The 16,434-nt window shown below is 41.9% G+C and overlaps 1 protein-coding gene across 3 annotated transcripts in view; it reads right to left on the bottom strand.

Moving 5' to 3' along the window:
- Positions 1–21: 21 nt before the first annotated feature.
- The window catches only part of LEO1 (LEO1 homolog, Paf1/RNA polymerase II complex component), a 36,165-nt gene continuing 19,752 nt past the window's right edge, over positions 22–16,434 (bottom strand). The window contains exons 7-12 of one of the 3 annotated variants that reach the window (XM_019968837.2): positions 15,456–15,550; positions 14,773–14,907; positions 13,434–13,569; positions 12,053–12,239; positions 9,262–9,359; positions 22–265 (exon numbers count right to left, since the gene is read on the bottom strand). In XM_019968837.2, the coding sequence (XP_019824396.2) occupies positions 161–265; positions 9,262–9,359; positions 12,053–12,239; positions 13,434–13,569; positions 14,773–14,907; positions 15,456–15,550 (756 nt within the window). In that variant the 3' untranslated portion in view covers positions 22–160. Of the gene's footprint in view, positions 266–9,261; positions 9,360–12,052; positions 12,240–12,334; positions 12,422–13,433; positions 13,570–14,772; positions 14,908–15,455; positions 15,551–16,434 lie in introns of those variants that run through there. The other 2 variants (XM_019968838.2, XM_070797541.1) reach the window with 2 other exon arrangements.

The following is a 16,434-nucleotide window of genomic DNA, read 5'->3' as shown; positions in this document are numbered from 1 at the left end:
GTCCATTTCTTGAACAGAGACTTACTTTTTAAAATGTTTTATTACAATTAAAATTAGTCAAAAGCAAATCGATTTCTTTTGATCAAAATAACTCATGTTTACATCATATTTATAAAACAAACTGTACAGTAAAATATATAAAGTTTTCACATTTTGCACTTCAATCATCATCTTCTTCCTCTTCATCACTGATCACATACTTCTTGTGCTTTTTATTCGCTTTATCGTCATCTTCTGCTTTCCTTTTTCCAGAAGGCTCACCCTCCTAAACAGATAAAAATCTTTAAAGTCTCAAAGTTCATAGAGAATATTTCTATAAAGGTTTATCAAAAGTAGCTCTGAGCTGAATAACCCTCAGAAAACCCAAAATAACATAATTGTTGTAATAAGAATGTTTACCAGCTGTAAAACCAGTGGTTTAGGTCATGGCAGTTTCCAAATCTTACAAGTACTAGAGGTGTTCAAAATGACTCCAGAGTAATTATAAAACTGATCCTAAAACCCAACTTCAAAACCACAAGGGTGAACTGCTAAGCAGCTGTGACCCAGTCTCAGAGAGGGAAGAAGCCGCTGTACATGGAGAAGGGCTGCAGGGAAGTGGAAACCGGCTTTGCCCCGGGAAGGGTTAGCGCTCTCCCAAAGAGGTTGGCCTGTGAACCACTCGTCCTGCTGAATATTTTACTTAAACTCTTTCTCCACTTCCTCAGACTTCACTTCTTCATTATGTAAAAAAACTTATAAAGATTGTCAATTAAAAAAAGTAATTTCTTGTTTTGGATGTACTAAAAACTCAAAGATTTTTTAAAAAAATATTTGAGGGAGTTCCCTGGTGGTCCTGTTTAGGAGTCCGCCTGGCAATGCAGGAAACGTGGGTTCGGTCCCTGGTCTAGGAACTAAGACCCCACACACCGCAGAGCAACTAAACCGGCTTGCCACAACTAGCGAGCCTGTGTGCCACAATGAAAGATCCCACATGATGTAACGAAAACCTGACGCAGCCACGTATGTATTTTTTTTTTAATTTTTAAACAATTTTTGAAGAAATTAAAGGCCTTCATACACAAGTTTCCAAAGCTTAAAATCATGCTGCACAGTGTTCTAACAGAAACAAAAAACTGAGGAAGTTAAAACAATTTTTACAGATAGAATTCAAACAGAACAACACTGAATAATATCAAATATTGATTAAAATGAAATGATACTAAATATGACACTCCCGAATTACCTTAATGAAACTCTTCACCAAAAATAAGGGTGACCAGTTTAAGGCTGAAGCTGGGGAAGGTGAGGCCTCTTACTACCCTGTCAAAGGACTGCTTCTGGATGTAGCATCCAAGCAGGCATGGCCACTTTTTCTGATGGTCCCTATGCCTGGCCTCTGAGGAGCAAGATCGTACCTCACACTTGTTTCCTGCCTTATTATCCCAAATGCATTCCCACAGATCCGAAGTCATAGAATTCAAACAGGACAGTTATGAACCCGCAGGAAGAGATCCAGAGGTCCCCTGCACTTACTTCCCAGCAGGCGGCACTAAAGTCACCCCAACAGCAAGCCTGGAAGATGGATCCTGCCCCCAGGCTCTGACTAGCCTCCTATCTACTTCCCAGCCTTGGGCAAACCCAGACACTTCTCTCCCAAGCCCACTCAGGCAAAAGCAAGGAGGACGCTGACTACTGCCACCATTTTTCATTGATTTTCAGCTGATGGATCTTACCTTAAACACTACACACAAGCCTGTTGGTGGCAACCTTGCCCAAGTACATTTCAGTGTGTATGGTCTCTTCAGCTCTAAAACTTTTTAATGGGTTTGGGTGAATAAAAGAACAGCTTTCTAAAAGGTGGGAGCAACTGTCCTGAAGGGTCCTACATAATGCCCAGCAGCTGGGAGCGCAGAAGCCAGGTCAAAGCTCTCCCAAAGAGGTCTAACCAGCACCAGTTCTAATCCTCTGTCTGGGGTAAGACGCTCCAGAATTCAGCTCCGAAAACCCTTCCAGGACCGACTGCCCTGGCAGCTACACAGAAGCACAGTGAAGTCCAGCCAAGGCATGCAGGCCTGCTACTCTCAGGATTTAGAAAGGTAGTGGCACCCTTCGGGAGACCTCATCTTAAGAAATTAGGAGTGTGGGATTCTGCCTCGAACTGAGCTGGAATAAACCCCTGTGCCATGTAAATACAACACATGACAAAAATATATTAGATGAACACAAAGCTTCCTAATACAGTCATGAATGAGTTCCTGAATACTAAGTCTCTTCAGTCATGTCCGGCTCTCTGCAACCCTATGGACTGTAGCCTGCCAGGCTCCTCTGTCCATGGAATTCTGCAGGCAAGAATACCGGAGTAGGCTGCCATGCCCTCCTCCAGGGGATCTTCCTGACCCAAGGATCGAACCCAAGCCTCTTACATCTCCTGAACTGGCAGGAGGGTTCTTTACCACTAGCACCACCTGGGAAGCCTCACAGTCATGAATGCAGGTCCCTAAAGACAAAGGAACCGGCAACCCACAATCACACAGGAGCTAGCTTCTAACAATTTATTTTTCAGGTTGAGTGTAAAATTCACATTGTAAACAGCTCTCAAACCTTACTTAACCCAAAATATACCTAAGACTATATACCAATTAACGTATCTTAAAGTACAAGAGATGACAAGAGTGAATGTCGACATTCTAGGAATCAGCGAACTAAAATGGACTGGGATGGGTGAATTTAACTCAGATGACCATTATATCTACTACTGTGGGCAGGAATCCCTCAGAAGAAATGGAGTAGCCATCATGGTCAACAAGAGAGTCCAAAATGCAGTACTTGGATGCAATCTCAAAAACGACAGAATGATCTCTGTTCGTTTCCAAGGCAAACCATTCAATATCACAGTAACCCAAGTCTATGCCCCAACCAGTAACACTGAAGAAGCTGAAGTTGAACGGTTCTATGAAGACCTACAAGACCTTTTAAAACTAACACCCAAAAAAGATGTCCTTTTCATTATAGGGGACTGGAATGCAAAAGTAGGAAGTCAAGAAACACCTAGAGTAACAGGCAAATTTGGCCTTGGAATACGGAATGAAGCAGGGCAAAGGCTAATAGAGTTTTGCCAAGAAAATGCACTGGTCATAACAAACACCATTTTCCAACAACACAAGAGAAGACTCTATACATGGACATCACCAGATGGTCAACACCAAAATCAGATTGATTATATTCTTTGCAGCCAAAGATGGAGAAGCTCTATACAGTCAGCAAAAACAAGACCAGGAGCTGATTGTGGCTCAGACCATGAACTCCTTATTGCCAAATTCAGACTTAAATTGAAGAAAGTAGGGAAAACCACTAGACCATTCAGGTATGACCTAAATCAAATCCCTTATGATTATACAGTGGAAGTGAGAAATAGATTTAAGGGCCTAGATCTGATAGATAGAGTGCCTGATGAACTATGGAATGAGGTTTGTGACAATGTACAGGAGACAGGGATCAAGATCATCCCCATGGAAAAGAAATGCAAAAAAGCAAAATGGCTGTCTGGGGAGGCCTTACAAATAGCTGTGAAAAGAAGAGAAGCGAAAAGCAAGGGAGAAAAGGAAAGATATAAACATCTGAATGCAGAGTTCCAAAGAATAGCAAGAAGAGATAAGAAAGCCTTCTTCAGCGATCAATGCAAAGAACTAGAGGAAAACAACAGAATGGGAAAGACTAGAGATCTCTTCAAGAAAATCAGGGATACCAAAGGAACATTTCATGCAAAGATGGGCTCAATAAAGGACAGAAATGGTATGGACCTAACAGAAGCAGAAGATATTAAGAAGAGATGGCAAGAATACACAGAAGAACTGTACAAAAAAGATCTTCACGACCCAGATAATCACGATGGTGTGATCACTGACCTAGAGCCAGACATCCTGGAATGTGAAGTCAAGTGGGCTTTAGAAAGCATCACTACAAACAAAGCTAGTGGAGATGATTGAATTTCAGTTGAGCTATTCCAAATCCTGAGAGATGATGTTGTGAAAGTGCTGCACTCAATATGCCAGCAAATTTGGAAAACTCAGCAGCGGCCACAGGCCTGGAAAAGGTCCGTTTTCATTCCAATCCCAAAGAAAAGCAATGCCAAAGAATGTTCAAACTACTGCACAATTGCACTCATCTCACACGCTAGTAAAGTAATGCTCAAAATTCTCCAAGCCAGGCTTCAGCAATATGTGAACCATGAACTTTCTGATGTTCAAGCTGGTTTTAGAAAAGGCAGAGGAACCAGAGATCAAATTGCCAACATCTGCTGGATCATGGAAAAAGCAAGAGAGTTCCAGAAAAACATCTATTTCTGCTTTATTGACTATGCCAAAGCCTTTGACTGTGTGGATCACAATCAACTGTGGACAATTCTTCAATAGATGGGAATACCAGACCACCTGATCTGCCTCTTGAGAAATCTGTATGCAGGTCAGGAAGCAACAGTTAGAACTGGACATGGAACAACAGACTGGCTCCAAATAGGAAAAGGAGTACGTCAAGGCTGTATATTGTCACCCTGTTTATTTAACTTATATGCAGAGTACATCATGAGAAACGCTGGACTGGAAGAAACACAAGCTGGAATCAAGATTGCCGGGAGAAGTATCAATAACCTCAGATATGCAGATGACACCACTCTTATGGCCGAAAGTGAAGAGGAACTCAAAAGCCTCTTGATGAAAGTGAATGTGGAGAGTGAAGAAGTTGGCTTAAAGCTCAACATTCAGAAAACGAAGATCATGGCATCCGGTCCCATCACTTCATGGGAAATAGATGGAGAAACAGTGGAAACAGTGTCAGACTTTATTTTTCTGGGCTCCAAAATCACTGCAGATGGTGACTGCAGCAATGAAATTAAAAGATGCTTACTCCTTGGAAGGAAAGTTATGACTAACCTAGATAGCATATGCAAAAGCAGAGACATTACTTTGCCCACAAAGGTCCGTCTAGTCAAGGCTATGGTTTTTCCTGTGGTCATGTATGGATGTGAGAGTTGGACTGTGAAGAAGGCTGAGTGCCGAAGAATTGATGCTTTTGAACTATGGTGTTGAAGAAGACTCTTGAGAGTCCCTTGGACTGCAAGGAGATCCAACCAGTCCATTCTGAAGGAGATCAGCCCTGGGATTTCTTTGGAAGGAATGATGCTAAAGCTGAAACTCCAGTACTCTGGCCACCTCATGCGAAGAGTTGACTCACTGGCAAAGACTCTGATGCTGGGAGGGATTGGGGGCAAGAGGAGAAGGGGATGACAGAGGATGAGATGGCTGGATGGCATCACTGACTCGATGGACGTGAGTCTCAGTGAACTCCGGGAATTGGTGATGGACAGGGAGGCCTGGCGTGCTACGATTCATGGGGTCGCAAAGAGTCAGACATGACTGAGCGACTGATCTGATCTGATCTGAAAGTACAAGAAACCAACACCCAGAGAGCCAAGGCTTCCAGGGAAACATACTCTGAACCTCGGCCTTGGGAAAGCCTCACTCTAGAGGGGAAGCTGGAGCTACAGTTGTTCCAAGTTGCTGATGGCTCCATAAAGACAGCTGCCAAGGAAGGAATGGAGGTTCTATGGGCAGAGCAGGGGGAGGAGAGAGACGCAGAAGGAAGCAGACCACCAGTACCACATTCTGGGAAGTCTCAGCAGGTCGCCTCTTTTACTCAAGAAAGCTGCGGCCTGGACATGCCACCCTTTCTTCCCATCGTCTGCATGTTCCTTTCCACGGGATCTTTCCCTTTTCCACAGTTTCTTCTACTACTACCAGCCTTTCACCCTGGGAGTAATTTAGGTTTTCTAAAATTTTCTCTGCTTACAAAAATAAGGGAGGATAAAAAGCTTTGTTTTTTCTTTTTTGCAACTTAGTCCCTATTGGGGAAGGGAAATGAGCATTCACTGTGACACCTACTTTCATATCTGTTATTAACTAGAATACAACTTTATAAGGCAGACAGCATAAGTCCCATAGAACAGGTGAGGAAACAGACTTGGAAATGTGAGATGCCTTGCTCAAGCCAATATGAGAGGTAGAGGGTAGCCCCAAGATTCAGCAATCCAGAGCCCTGTCCTTTCCCCCATATCAAGGAATGCTCTCATGACAATGGTCATTCTCTGGTACAGGGACTTAAGGTTTGAAAACTGGCTTAATCTCAGAGGAATATCTAGATTCATGGCGTGTGGGTGGGGTTTAGTGCGCAAATAAGGAGAGAGGCCTAGAGCAGGTCCCCCCCCCGCCTCCCCCCGGCTCTCCCACTGTAACCCACTCCAGGACCTGAACTGGGGTAGTGAGGAGGTTGGGAGGTCCAGGCAGAAGCAAAGTCTCTTGTCAGGAAAGGAGAAGCGGAAGGGGGGCGGCGGGGAGGGGCAACAGGAAGACTTAACAGCGAGTATTCGGGTGGGGGAGGTAGAGGGCAGCTCCTGTAACAGACAGCTAGGAGGCATTCGCGAGAGGTATTTTTAAGTCACGCAGTTACAGGTTTCTAACTGCCCGGCCTTGAAGAAGGCTATCTGATGGATCACAGGTTGAAATCTCATTTCTGAGAATTCTAGGAATAAACAGAAGTCCCATGACATTTTTCAATTTTCACTCAGTTTCTGCTTGCCAATAAATAAAATGGCATCTGCTTAGATGACGACAGCTGTTTGCCAACAGTTCAACACACTGTAAATGCATCATTAAGACATCTCCTATCTAATTTAAAACAAATATGTTGCAGAATAATTTAACAATTTTGTCTATTTATCTTCCATAGCATACCACTTCCAAGAAGACTGGGAAATACTAAATGTTGTGATTAACCAACAATAACACAAGGACAAAATTCCGTTTCTCATGAGAAAAGAGCTCATGCAAGTTCACAGTTCACAGAAGGCCAAACTGATCAAAGTACATTAAAATCATGAGTAACAGGGACACAACAATGTTTCCACAATATGGCAGAAGAGCCCTTTGAATAACCCTCTCACTGAAAATAACGATGAAAAACTATAAACAAACCCAAGTGATGGCAAGAAAATAAGGTATAATCACAAGCCAAAAATTAAGCAAAACCAGGAACCCACAGAGACGAGCAGAGCACTAAAGCAGGGTTTCTCCTTGACGACAGTTACCGAACTGTATGAACTACAAGTTTTGCTTTTATGCCTTGCAGGGTGCCGAGGACAGGACACAAAGGCCAAGTGCAGCAGATAAACAACAGACCCCGAAGGACTGTATCTTTACTGTTCAGGTGAACTAGAGATAAGCCCAGGCCCCTTTCTCTGAGGCAGGGGTCAGCAAATCATTCTGGTAAAGGGCCTGAGGCCAAATGTCTTAGGCTGTACAAGACATATGGTTTCTATTGCAACTAATCAACTCTGTCACCGCAGAAAGAAAACATCCAGAGACAATACATAAATGATTAACTATGGGTAGATTTTGAAAAAAAAGTTTATTTGAAAAAAAAAAAAAAAACAGGGGCAGGCTAGATTAGCCAGCGGGATGTAGTTTGCCAACCCCTGTTTCAAATGCCTGCAAGGGTAATTTCCAGTCTCTAACATTTGAACTAATTAAGAGGGGATTAAGAAAATTTAAACATTTCTAGGAAAATTCATAACAACAAGTCAGAAGCCATACTTCCAATAACTAAAATGATCTGTTCCAAGAATATAATTTAAAGTAGTCCCAAGGTATCCAAGAAGCAAATATATATCATCTTCAGGGCCATCAATCTAGGCTATAAAAATCCCCACTGATCTGAGTAAATCAATCATTTAATCACAGAACACATGGAGAAATAAGTCATCATAAAACAGCTATCAGAAAGAATCAGAAGTAAAACCACATATGTAAAGACTTCAGAATATCAGATATAAAAGACCATACCAGTAGGTTTAAAATACTTAAAGACATAAAGGAGAAACTGAAAAATATGAATTAGGAGCAGGATTTTTTTAAATGACCAATTTGAAAAACTAAACCTCTAGAGATTAAAAAACTGAAATAATTAAAAATTGAGTAAAAGAGATCAACAATGTATTAGACAGCTAAAGAAAGAAACAGTGAACTAGAAGAAGCTGTCCAAGAACGCAAAGCTAAAAAGACATGGAAAATATGAAGGACAGCTTGAGAGTCATGGAGGATAAAGTGAGAAGGAATAACATGCATCCAATCAGAGTTTCATGAAGAAAGGAAAAAGAATGGTAGAAAGGAATATCTGAAGAATTAATGGCTGAGAAATTTTCAGAACTAATGAAAGATATCAATCTATAAATTCAGAAAGTCTAACAGATCCCAATCAGAGAAATCAAAAGAAATTCAAAGTAGGATACCACAGAACAGTTCAAGAACACCAAAAATAACAATAATCTATAAACTTAAATAAAATAAGTAAGTTCTGGGTATGTAATGCACAGCATGGTGACTGTAGTTAATAATACTCTATTGTACAACTTAAAGTTGCTAAGACCATACACTTTAAAAGTTCTCATCACAAGACAAAAAATATACATAACTATCGTGGTGATGGATGTTAACCAGACTTACTGTGGTAATCACTTTGCAATATACACATGTATCAATCAAATCATTACGCTGTACACCTGAATATAACATCATATAAAGTTATATGTCATATATCATGTATCAAGTTACATATATCTTGAAAAAGACTTAATTAAAATTTTAGTACCTGAACTCTCATAATTTGAAAAGGATACTGTTAAAAATATAAGTTAAAATTCCTTTGAAATTTTATTATTTCAGTAACACATGGAAATTTATTTTATTGAATTACTCAATACTATTTCAAATACTAGTTAATCTACATAAAAAGAAAAGATTTTTCTACCATAAGAATTATTTCTGTAATTTTAAAAACATATTGAAAAATTTTTTAAAAGAGCAAAAGAAAGAAGAGATACACAGTCTACCCACACTAAATGCTTTCTATAATAGTTCTCCAGTAGAGCCTGGCTCTCTCAGGGCAGGTCTTCCCCCAGGCCTCTCCATCTACCTGGCATGCCCATCCTGGCTGGTGTGCCCTGTGCTAGCATTCTTCCTTCAACACACCAAGAAGAGGTCTCCTTCTCTAAGCAGGGGTATTAGACGCTCTAATGGGCCACTCCCAGCCTGTTTCTGGATTTATCTCACTGAGCTTCAGTGAAGTATGTAGACACATGTCTGTGCTCCTAGGCTGTGAGCTCCTCCTCATTTCAGTCATTAACATGTGGGTACAGGGTAAACCTCTAGAATTGAATAAATTTAGTTTTACCTCATCACTGGTGAGTTTCTTCGCTTTGAGTAACCTTTGAGCCTTATCTTCTTCTGATCCCTCATCACTGTCTGATGAATAGATTCTAGCTCGTTCCTCTGAAAGCAAAGAGTAAGATTTGTGAGTGACTTTCAAAGATAATCCATTCCTGGATCTTTCTTCTGATGTGTATCTTCAGTTCCTTCTGTATACTGTTTACAGAGAAGCAAATAATTAAGAACTTTTAAAATTTCAGATTTCCCTGGTGGTACAGTGGATAAGAATCCACCTGCCAATGTAGGGGATGCAGATCCAGTCCCTGGTCCAGGAGCAATTCCACATGCCACAACTAAGCCCACGGGCCACAGGTACTGAAGCCTGCGCCTCTAGAGCCCATGCTCCACAGCAAGAGAAGCCACCGCAGTGACGTCTGAGCACCATGAGAGTAGCCCCTGCCTGCCGCAACTAGAGAAAGCCTGCAGCAACAGTGAAGATCCAGCGCAGCCAAAAATAAAAAAATATTCAAAATTTAAAGATAAATGTAAATTGAGATCTGTTGAAACGAAGTACTTGTCCTCTCAAATACGAGACTGATTTTAAAAAACTTTTTTAAGGTTTGTATGCAAGATGATTAAAGAGACAGACATCACTATTCTTCCAAAATAGCCCGAGTCATTCTTTCATAGAGGTAACAGTTAACTCAAGCTTTGGAGATAAAACAGGAGGTGGTTTCCAGGGCCTGTAAGACCACCTATTGCCAGGTAGACATTTCCAAGGGAGATGGAGATGAATAAGTCTGTGCTGACACCCCAGCTCAGGTGAAGCATGGTGAAATAAGAACAGTTGCTATTAGACCAACCTCCTCACTTCAGAGCCCAAAGCCCTGCCTTTCTCCCTACTCCCTGCCTACCTGACTACCGGACAGAACTGACTGTTAATAAATTTGCCTGTTAGGACTGTAATCACTGGGGAACTGAATATTATATAACTCTCTCCTAAAGACATCCTCAATTTTTTGTTTTTATTTAATTTATATAGCATGTATTTCTACAATTAATCTTTTCTGTGGGAAATTAGCACTAATGAAAATATAAAAGGTCTTTATATGTAGTCCCAAAATAAATAATAGACAGGTAGGAAGGGTGTAAAAAGTCCACCAGAACAAATGCAGTTGCTGTTTAAAAAAAAAAAAAAAAAGGAGAAAGGCATCCCATGGAATCGTCAGAGAAAGAGAAATTTGGGTGGGTGTTCTTAAAATTTATCATTCTAACAGAGCAAGGTGACCCAAGGTTTTGTATAGTGATTCCCAAAGCTCTATTAAAGCTCATCTGGAGAAGATTAGATCCTCATTTTACTGATGGGGAATGTGGTATATTCAGAGATGTGGAGTCACTCCTGAAGCTGATGAGTGCTAAGTACAACGATGATAGTTTTGTGTGACGTTTATTTAGTACTTGTTATATGCCGGGCACTGGATACAGTATTTAATATGCAGTATGTCAGTCAATTCTCAAAATAACCTCATGGTGTAAACACTTACTAATAAGCAGCTTTTTTCTTGATAAGGTAACAGAAAAAAGAGGTACTGTAACTTTCCAAAAGTCATCCAGCTGAAAAGTGGCAGGGCTAAGATCAGAGCAGGCGGAACTGGGGTGTCCAGCCTGGACCCCCACCTTCGGGTTCAGTTTACTTTTCAGCACAACATCTCACTCGCTGGCTTCGGGGAAACTTCTGGAGGCAGTACTGTGGCCGAGACAGATGCCTCAGAAGTCAGGCCGCCTGAGTCTCCAACTCTTTGTGTACCAGCTATGTCTTTGCACAAGCCACTCAACCTCTCAAAGGCTCAGTTTCCTCAATAAGGGTGAGACAAAAACGGACCCTGAGGCATTATACTAAGTGAAATAAGTCGTACAGGGAAAGACAACCACCGTATGATCTTACTTATATGTGTGATGTGAAAAAAACGGAAAACAAAGAACCAAGTTCATAGATACAGAAGCCAGATTAGCAGCTGCCTGAGGTGTGGTGTGGAGGGTGGAGGCAAAGGGAGTCAAACGGATCCAGTTAGAAGACAGATAAATCCTGGAGATACAATGTACAGCATGGTGACTGAAGTTAATAATAATGCACTGCATATTTTAGAGTTGCTGACAGCCGATATTAAAAGTTCCCATCTCAAGAAAAAGAATTCTACAACTGACTTTGATGGCAGAAGTTATTAACTAGACTTATTATAGGGATCATTTCACAATACCCACAAATACCGAATCGTTAGACTGTAACCCTGAAACTAATGCAATTACTTTAGTATTCAATTAAACATTTTTTAAAAAGAACAAGACAATAATAGTAACTGGGTCATAACATTGTTATGAGGACCAAACAGGATCCATGTTTGAGTGTCTGCCTGGAACTCAGTATGTGCTGAAATGACCATTAAAAATTACTGGTACTTGTGAAAGAAAAGAATATACAATGGAGAAGTTTGAAAGAAAACACATGTATTCTCTGAAAAACTGAACTTCCTGATTTCTAATTAGTAATTTTAAAAGTTGAGAAAAGTTCTAAGATAAACAGTTGGCAGACTTTCAAACCAGGGAACAGAGGCTCAAGAGACGAGTCTAGAAGTTCAAGTACAAGCAGCTTCTACTCTTTTAGGCTGACTAGCTCCTGAGACCTTGAAACGTCTCACTCATTAACACTGATTCCTTAAAAATAAAATGCCCAATGACTTCGCATTCACAGTGTACCTAATGCAAAGGTGAATTCCACGACCCTGAAATGACGAAATTTCATTTCTGCTCAAACTCACCTCGAATGCCCCCTTTGTATCGGTTTTTAATGGCAGCCAAGCTGATGGACTCCTCACCTTCCTCCTCCTCATCGTATCGATCAGGTTCTAGGTAACTAGCACTCAGTCCCCGCTGGTGCTGTTTCTCTCTCATGCGGCGCTGCTGAGACTCCCTACGAATAGAAGCCCTCAAACGTTCTTCTTCTTTCTGTAAAGAAGCAAATTAGTGAACTTTAAAAAAGATGACCTCACCTAATGCCCACTCGAAACTACCTCACTCTAAACAACATGAAAATGCCTTGCCTGGGATAACACCAGTTCCTGTGTCCTCAGGGTGAGTTCTCTGCATTTCACGTCTGTTACCACACATGGTCATCATCATGTTCAGTTCTAAGGCGTGAAGACACCACAGGGTGGAGAGGCAGAAGGCTCCCTCACACCAACCGCCCCATCACAACTGGCATGGGCACAGCCTTGGGAGCTGCAGCATCCCCTCTGCAGCCAGGAACAGTCCAGAGGGCACGACCAGCCTGAGGAGCCGCGTCCATGCCCAGCGGATGCCTGAGGGAAGCAGGTTCTCTTCACCCTGAGACACACCTGACTTGCCCAGGCTCCACCAAACTACCAAGGCGCCCAGATATTCCTGCCTGGGGCCGTCAACCCAGGGCACTCCCCACAGCTAACAGCAGGATGAGGGGGTGCTGGCAGAGAGGGGCTCTGAGCCCCAAAATAGACCCTTCATTCTCGTCTATCTGCCTGGCTTCCACACCTTGGGGTTCACTGGGCAGGGCCAGGCAATGAGAGATCAGGGATGTCCTGGCATTCCCTTGATTCCTTGTTTAATTGCTTTATTACTGCATACAGATCTAATCCTGTAAAAATCACTGTCAACAGAACAGAGATTAAAAACAATCTAGCGGATTCCTTGTGCATTTCCACAGGAGTTGGGGAAGTGAAGGAGGGCCTGGGCATCTCTCAACGTGGTCCTGGAGTCTGCAGGTCCTTCAACCCTGCTACCTTCCGCAGAAAACGGAGGAAACTTCTGGTCTTTTTATATTCTATCTAGACTAATTCTCGAGCATTTCCACTGATTTTTGACATGGACACCAAGTCAGCCATGGATGACTTATTTCATCATCCTTGAAGTTATCTGTGAAGGTTCAGATTCTTTTAGTCAACAGGTTGCTCTCAGGACTTGGTGGGAGAGAAACCAAGCCAGGGTCTGTTTTAGGACCCTCACCACATCACCCTTATTTGCCAAATGTTTAAGAAATGGAAACCAGCTCCCTGTTCATGACAGCTGGAAGGAAGAAAGGTGGGTCAATAAGAGAGGATGAACAACATTTTGGGAAATGCTTTTCTTAATATATCAAAATTCTAGGATAAAGCTCAGCCAACATACCTTGATCATCTCTGTGCGCTGGCACTCAGGATCACGACCAGCCATTGGTAAGATTCTAATCTTCTGTGTCTTTGAACATCTATCTGCAAGTGACAGTGTCATCTTTCTATGTGTGGCACTGTCTGTAGAGTGAGGTCTGCAGGAAAGGAACAAAAATACCTCACTATTTAGCAAATACATTTGTGAGCCAGCCATACCAACATCAGATGAGGCCAGTGAGCATTTCCCATTCTCATGAAAAAATAGGCAGAGACACAAAACAATATACTAGATGGGGATTCTAACCTCTCTTCATTCTGCAGCTTACTAAACCATTCTCACCTCCACAAGTGAAGTAAAATATGGAAAGCTTGTGTAAAAAAGGCTTGCATAGCATGATCACCCTCTAGAAGCAGTAAATTGATGGGCTCACACAGCATTCATTAAAAAATAAAAATTAAGAGAAAGAAAGAAAACAAAAAAAAAAGAAAAACAAAACCAAAAACCAAGAAGCATTCATTGAATAACGAGTGCGAAGCACTGTACTCTCGTGTTTTCTATATTACATGACTTCACTGTCACAGCTCCTCTATGAGATCATTACTACATTTTATATATTAGGAAACCGAGGCAAGGAAAACTGAGAAAAGTTGCCCAAAGTCATGCATGTGGAAGTGAGACTTGGATACAGGTCTATTTGATTCCAAAGCCTGTAATCTTGACCATTACAATTTTGAAAATGTAGTTCATAACCAAGAATACTGTGCCATCTCTAAAGGTAAGGTAAGCATTACCCAAGGAGGATGATCCGCTTAGAATCAAGGAAAGAAAAACATGAATGCTCCACTGCACTGCCTGTCCTGTCTCAACAAGGGGAATGCGCTTGCCCGCTGACCAAGTGTGCAGGACTGCCTGAAGAGGTAATGGATGCAGGGCCTAAAGAACAGATGACCTTGGCCTTCATACCCACCAACTCACGGCCTTTCCTCTGATCGCACGCCCACTAAGAACCTCTAGCAGTCTCACAGGTATATTTTACTAAAAAGGAAGGTATACTGCCCAGTTAGTACTCTTAGGCCTCCTGGCAGCTATAGTAATCTCTAGAATTAATACACTGACGTTCTGGTTTACATACCAGTCTCCTGGAGCTCTGGTTAGCACGACCTGGCTCCCTGTGAAGCAGCAACTTTCAGAGCACTTGACAAAAGAGCCTTTGAACCTTCAGAGCTGAGAACCAGATCTTGGTCTTTGGGGAACTATACTGTGAGGTTACGCCAATCAGGAGTCAGGCACTTTGAACAACACCTGTATTTCACTGCTTTTACTGTTTAACAAATAGTACGTTGATGAGAGTAATTACCTGAATGTGAGTTTGGTTTTAAAGACGGCTTGTCCCTGTAGACCGGTACCTTGTCTTATAAAAAGGTGGTTGTGATCGCCTTGCAGTGGAGCCTTGTAAACATCAAACACCTCATTGCCTAAGTGCAGGGACATGCTGAAAAGAAGGAACACTTCACACGTTAGTCAGAAAGCTTTCACTCTCATTTTAGTTCACTTCGAATGTGATTCAATGGCTGTTTTCTCTCCTAACACAGAATTCAGAAGCAAGGGAAGAATAAAAAGGCATGATGTGAAAAAACACTTACACAGAAGTAAAGAACACTGCGTGTTTATGTTTAGGAAGCAAAACATGCTGTGACATTCACTCAACCCCTACCACCTTCCCAACGAAGGGCAGCTTTACTAAAGTGTCAGCTTCTAGGGAGTAGTACGCAATGGGCAGGGGAGCTGGTCTAATTTTCCTGACTACGGTGCTATAGCCAGAGGATGATCACATTTCCAGCCTACTTTTAACAAGTCTCCCACCAGCCTGTACGACCCTCAACTGCTTACTTATTTCTGAGGTTTTCTATACAATGCCAGAGACTAAATAACAGAAATCCTTTAATAAGAGGTATACCCCAAATAAGGTCTTACTGCAAAACATCATCCCTCCCAGCCACATTCTGTATGTTTCCACACTCTTCAGGCATCTGTGCTCACCTCCCATCAGACCACTTGACTATTCGAGCATTGCTTTCTTTAATTTCATTTCCTTCTTCATCCCGGCGTATCCTCCACCTTATGGTATTTTCTACCTGTTTTAAAAACACAAGTGCCTTAGAATACTGTCATTTTTGCGTCTTCTCTCCACAAGAGATACATAATCACAGAATAAGCATGGACAGACAGTGACAGAAAAGAGGACATTGAAAACTTGTTTTAATCACCTAGAGACATTAGATTAAAAAAAACAACAGGAAAGAAAATATGCCCATGTGAATTTCTACTCCCAGTGCTTGAACTACAGAGAGAGCTCAGTGCCAGAGCATCTGCTGCTGCTGCTAAGTCACTTCAGTCATGTCCGACTCTGTGTGACCCCACAGACGGCAGCCCACCAGGCTCCCCCGTCCCTGGGATTCTCCAGGCAAGAACACTGGAGTGGGTTGCCATTTCCTTCTCCAATGCTCGAAAGTGAAAAGTGAAAGTGAAGTCACTCAGTCGTGTCTGACTCTCAGTGATCCCATAGACTGCAGCCCACCAGGCTCCTCCATCAATGGAATTTTCCAGGCAAGAGTACTCGAGTGGGGTGCCACTGCCTTCTCCGAGCAGGTGCTAAATCTGTAGTAACCTCCAGAAGTTATAAGACACAGAAAGAGCTAGCAGGACAAGACATAAGGTTTGAAGCCATATGATATAGCAATTTAGGATTGAGACTCCTATATAAAGCAGAACTAAAAACCCAATAAATGTGGGACTAAAAAACTGCCTACTGGCTTAGAAAGATAAGGAAACCCCCACATATAGGTAAGGAAAAAACAGCACCTTATGAAAATAAAAACCCCAAGTTTGAGCAGGTTTAGAGTCTAACTTTATGGGGAGGGGGAATACCAGGCAGATTTGCAAAATATTCAAAGGCTTCCTAAAATGAAAACCACTGTTACTGAAATTAAAAATTCAATGGGACTTCCAGGAAAATACA

The sequence above is a fragment of the Bos indicus genome, chromosome 10 (genome assembly GCF_029378745.1).
Source record: "Bos indicus isolate NIAB-ARS_2022 breed Sahiwal x Tharparkar chromosome 10, NIAB-ARS_B.indTharparkar_mat_pri_1.0, whole genome shotgun sequence".
Taxonomy (NCBI): domain Eukaryota; kingdom Metazoa; phylum Chordata; class Mammalia; order Artiodactyla; family Bovidae; genus Bos; species Bos indicus.
The sequence above is the reverse complement of the archived record's forward strand: the minus strand, read 5'-3'. Positions and strand labels throughout refer to the sequence as shown.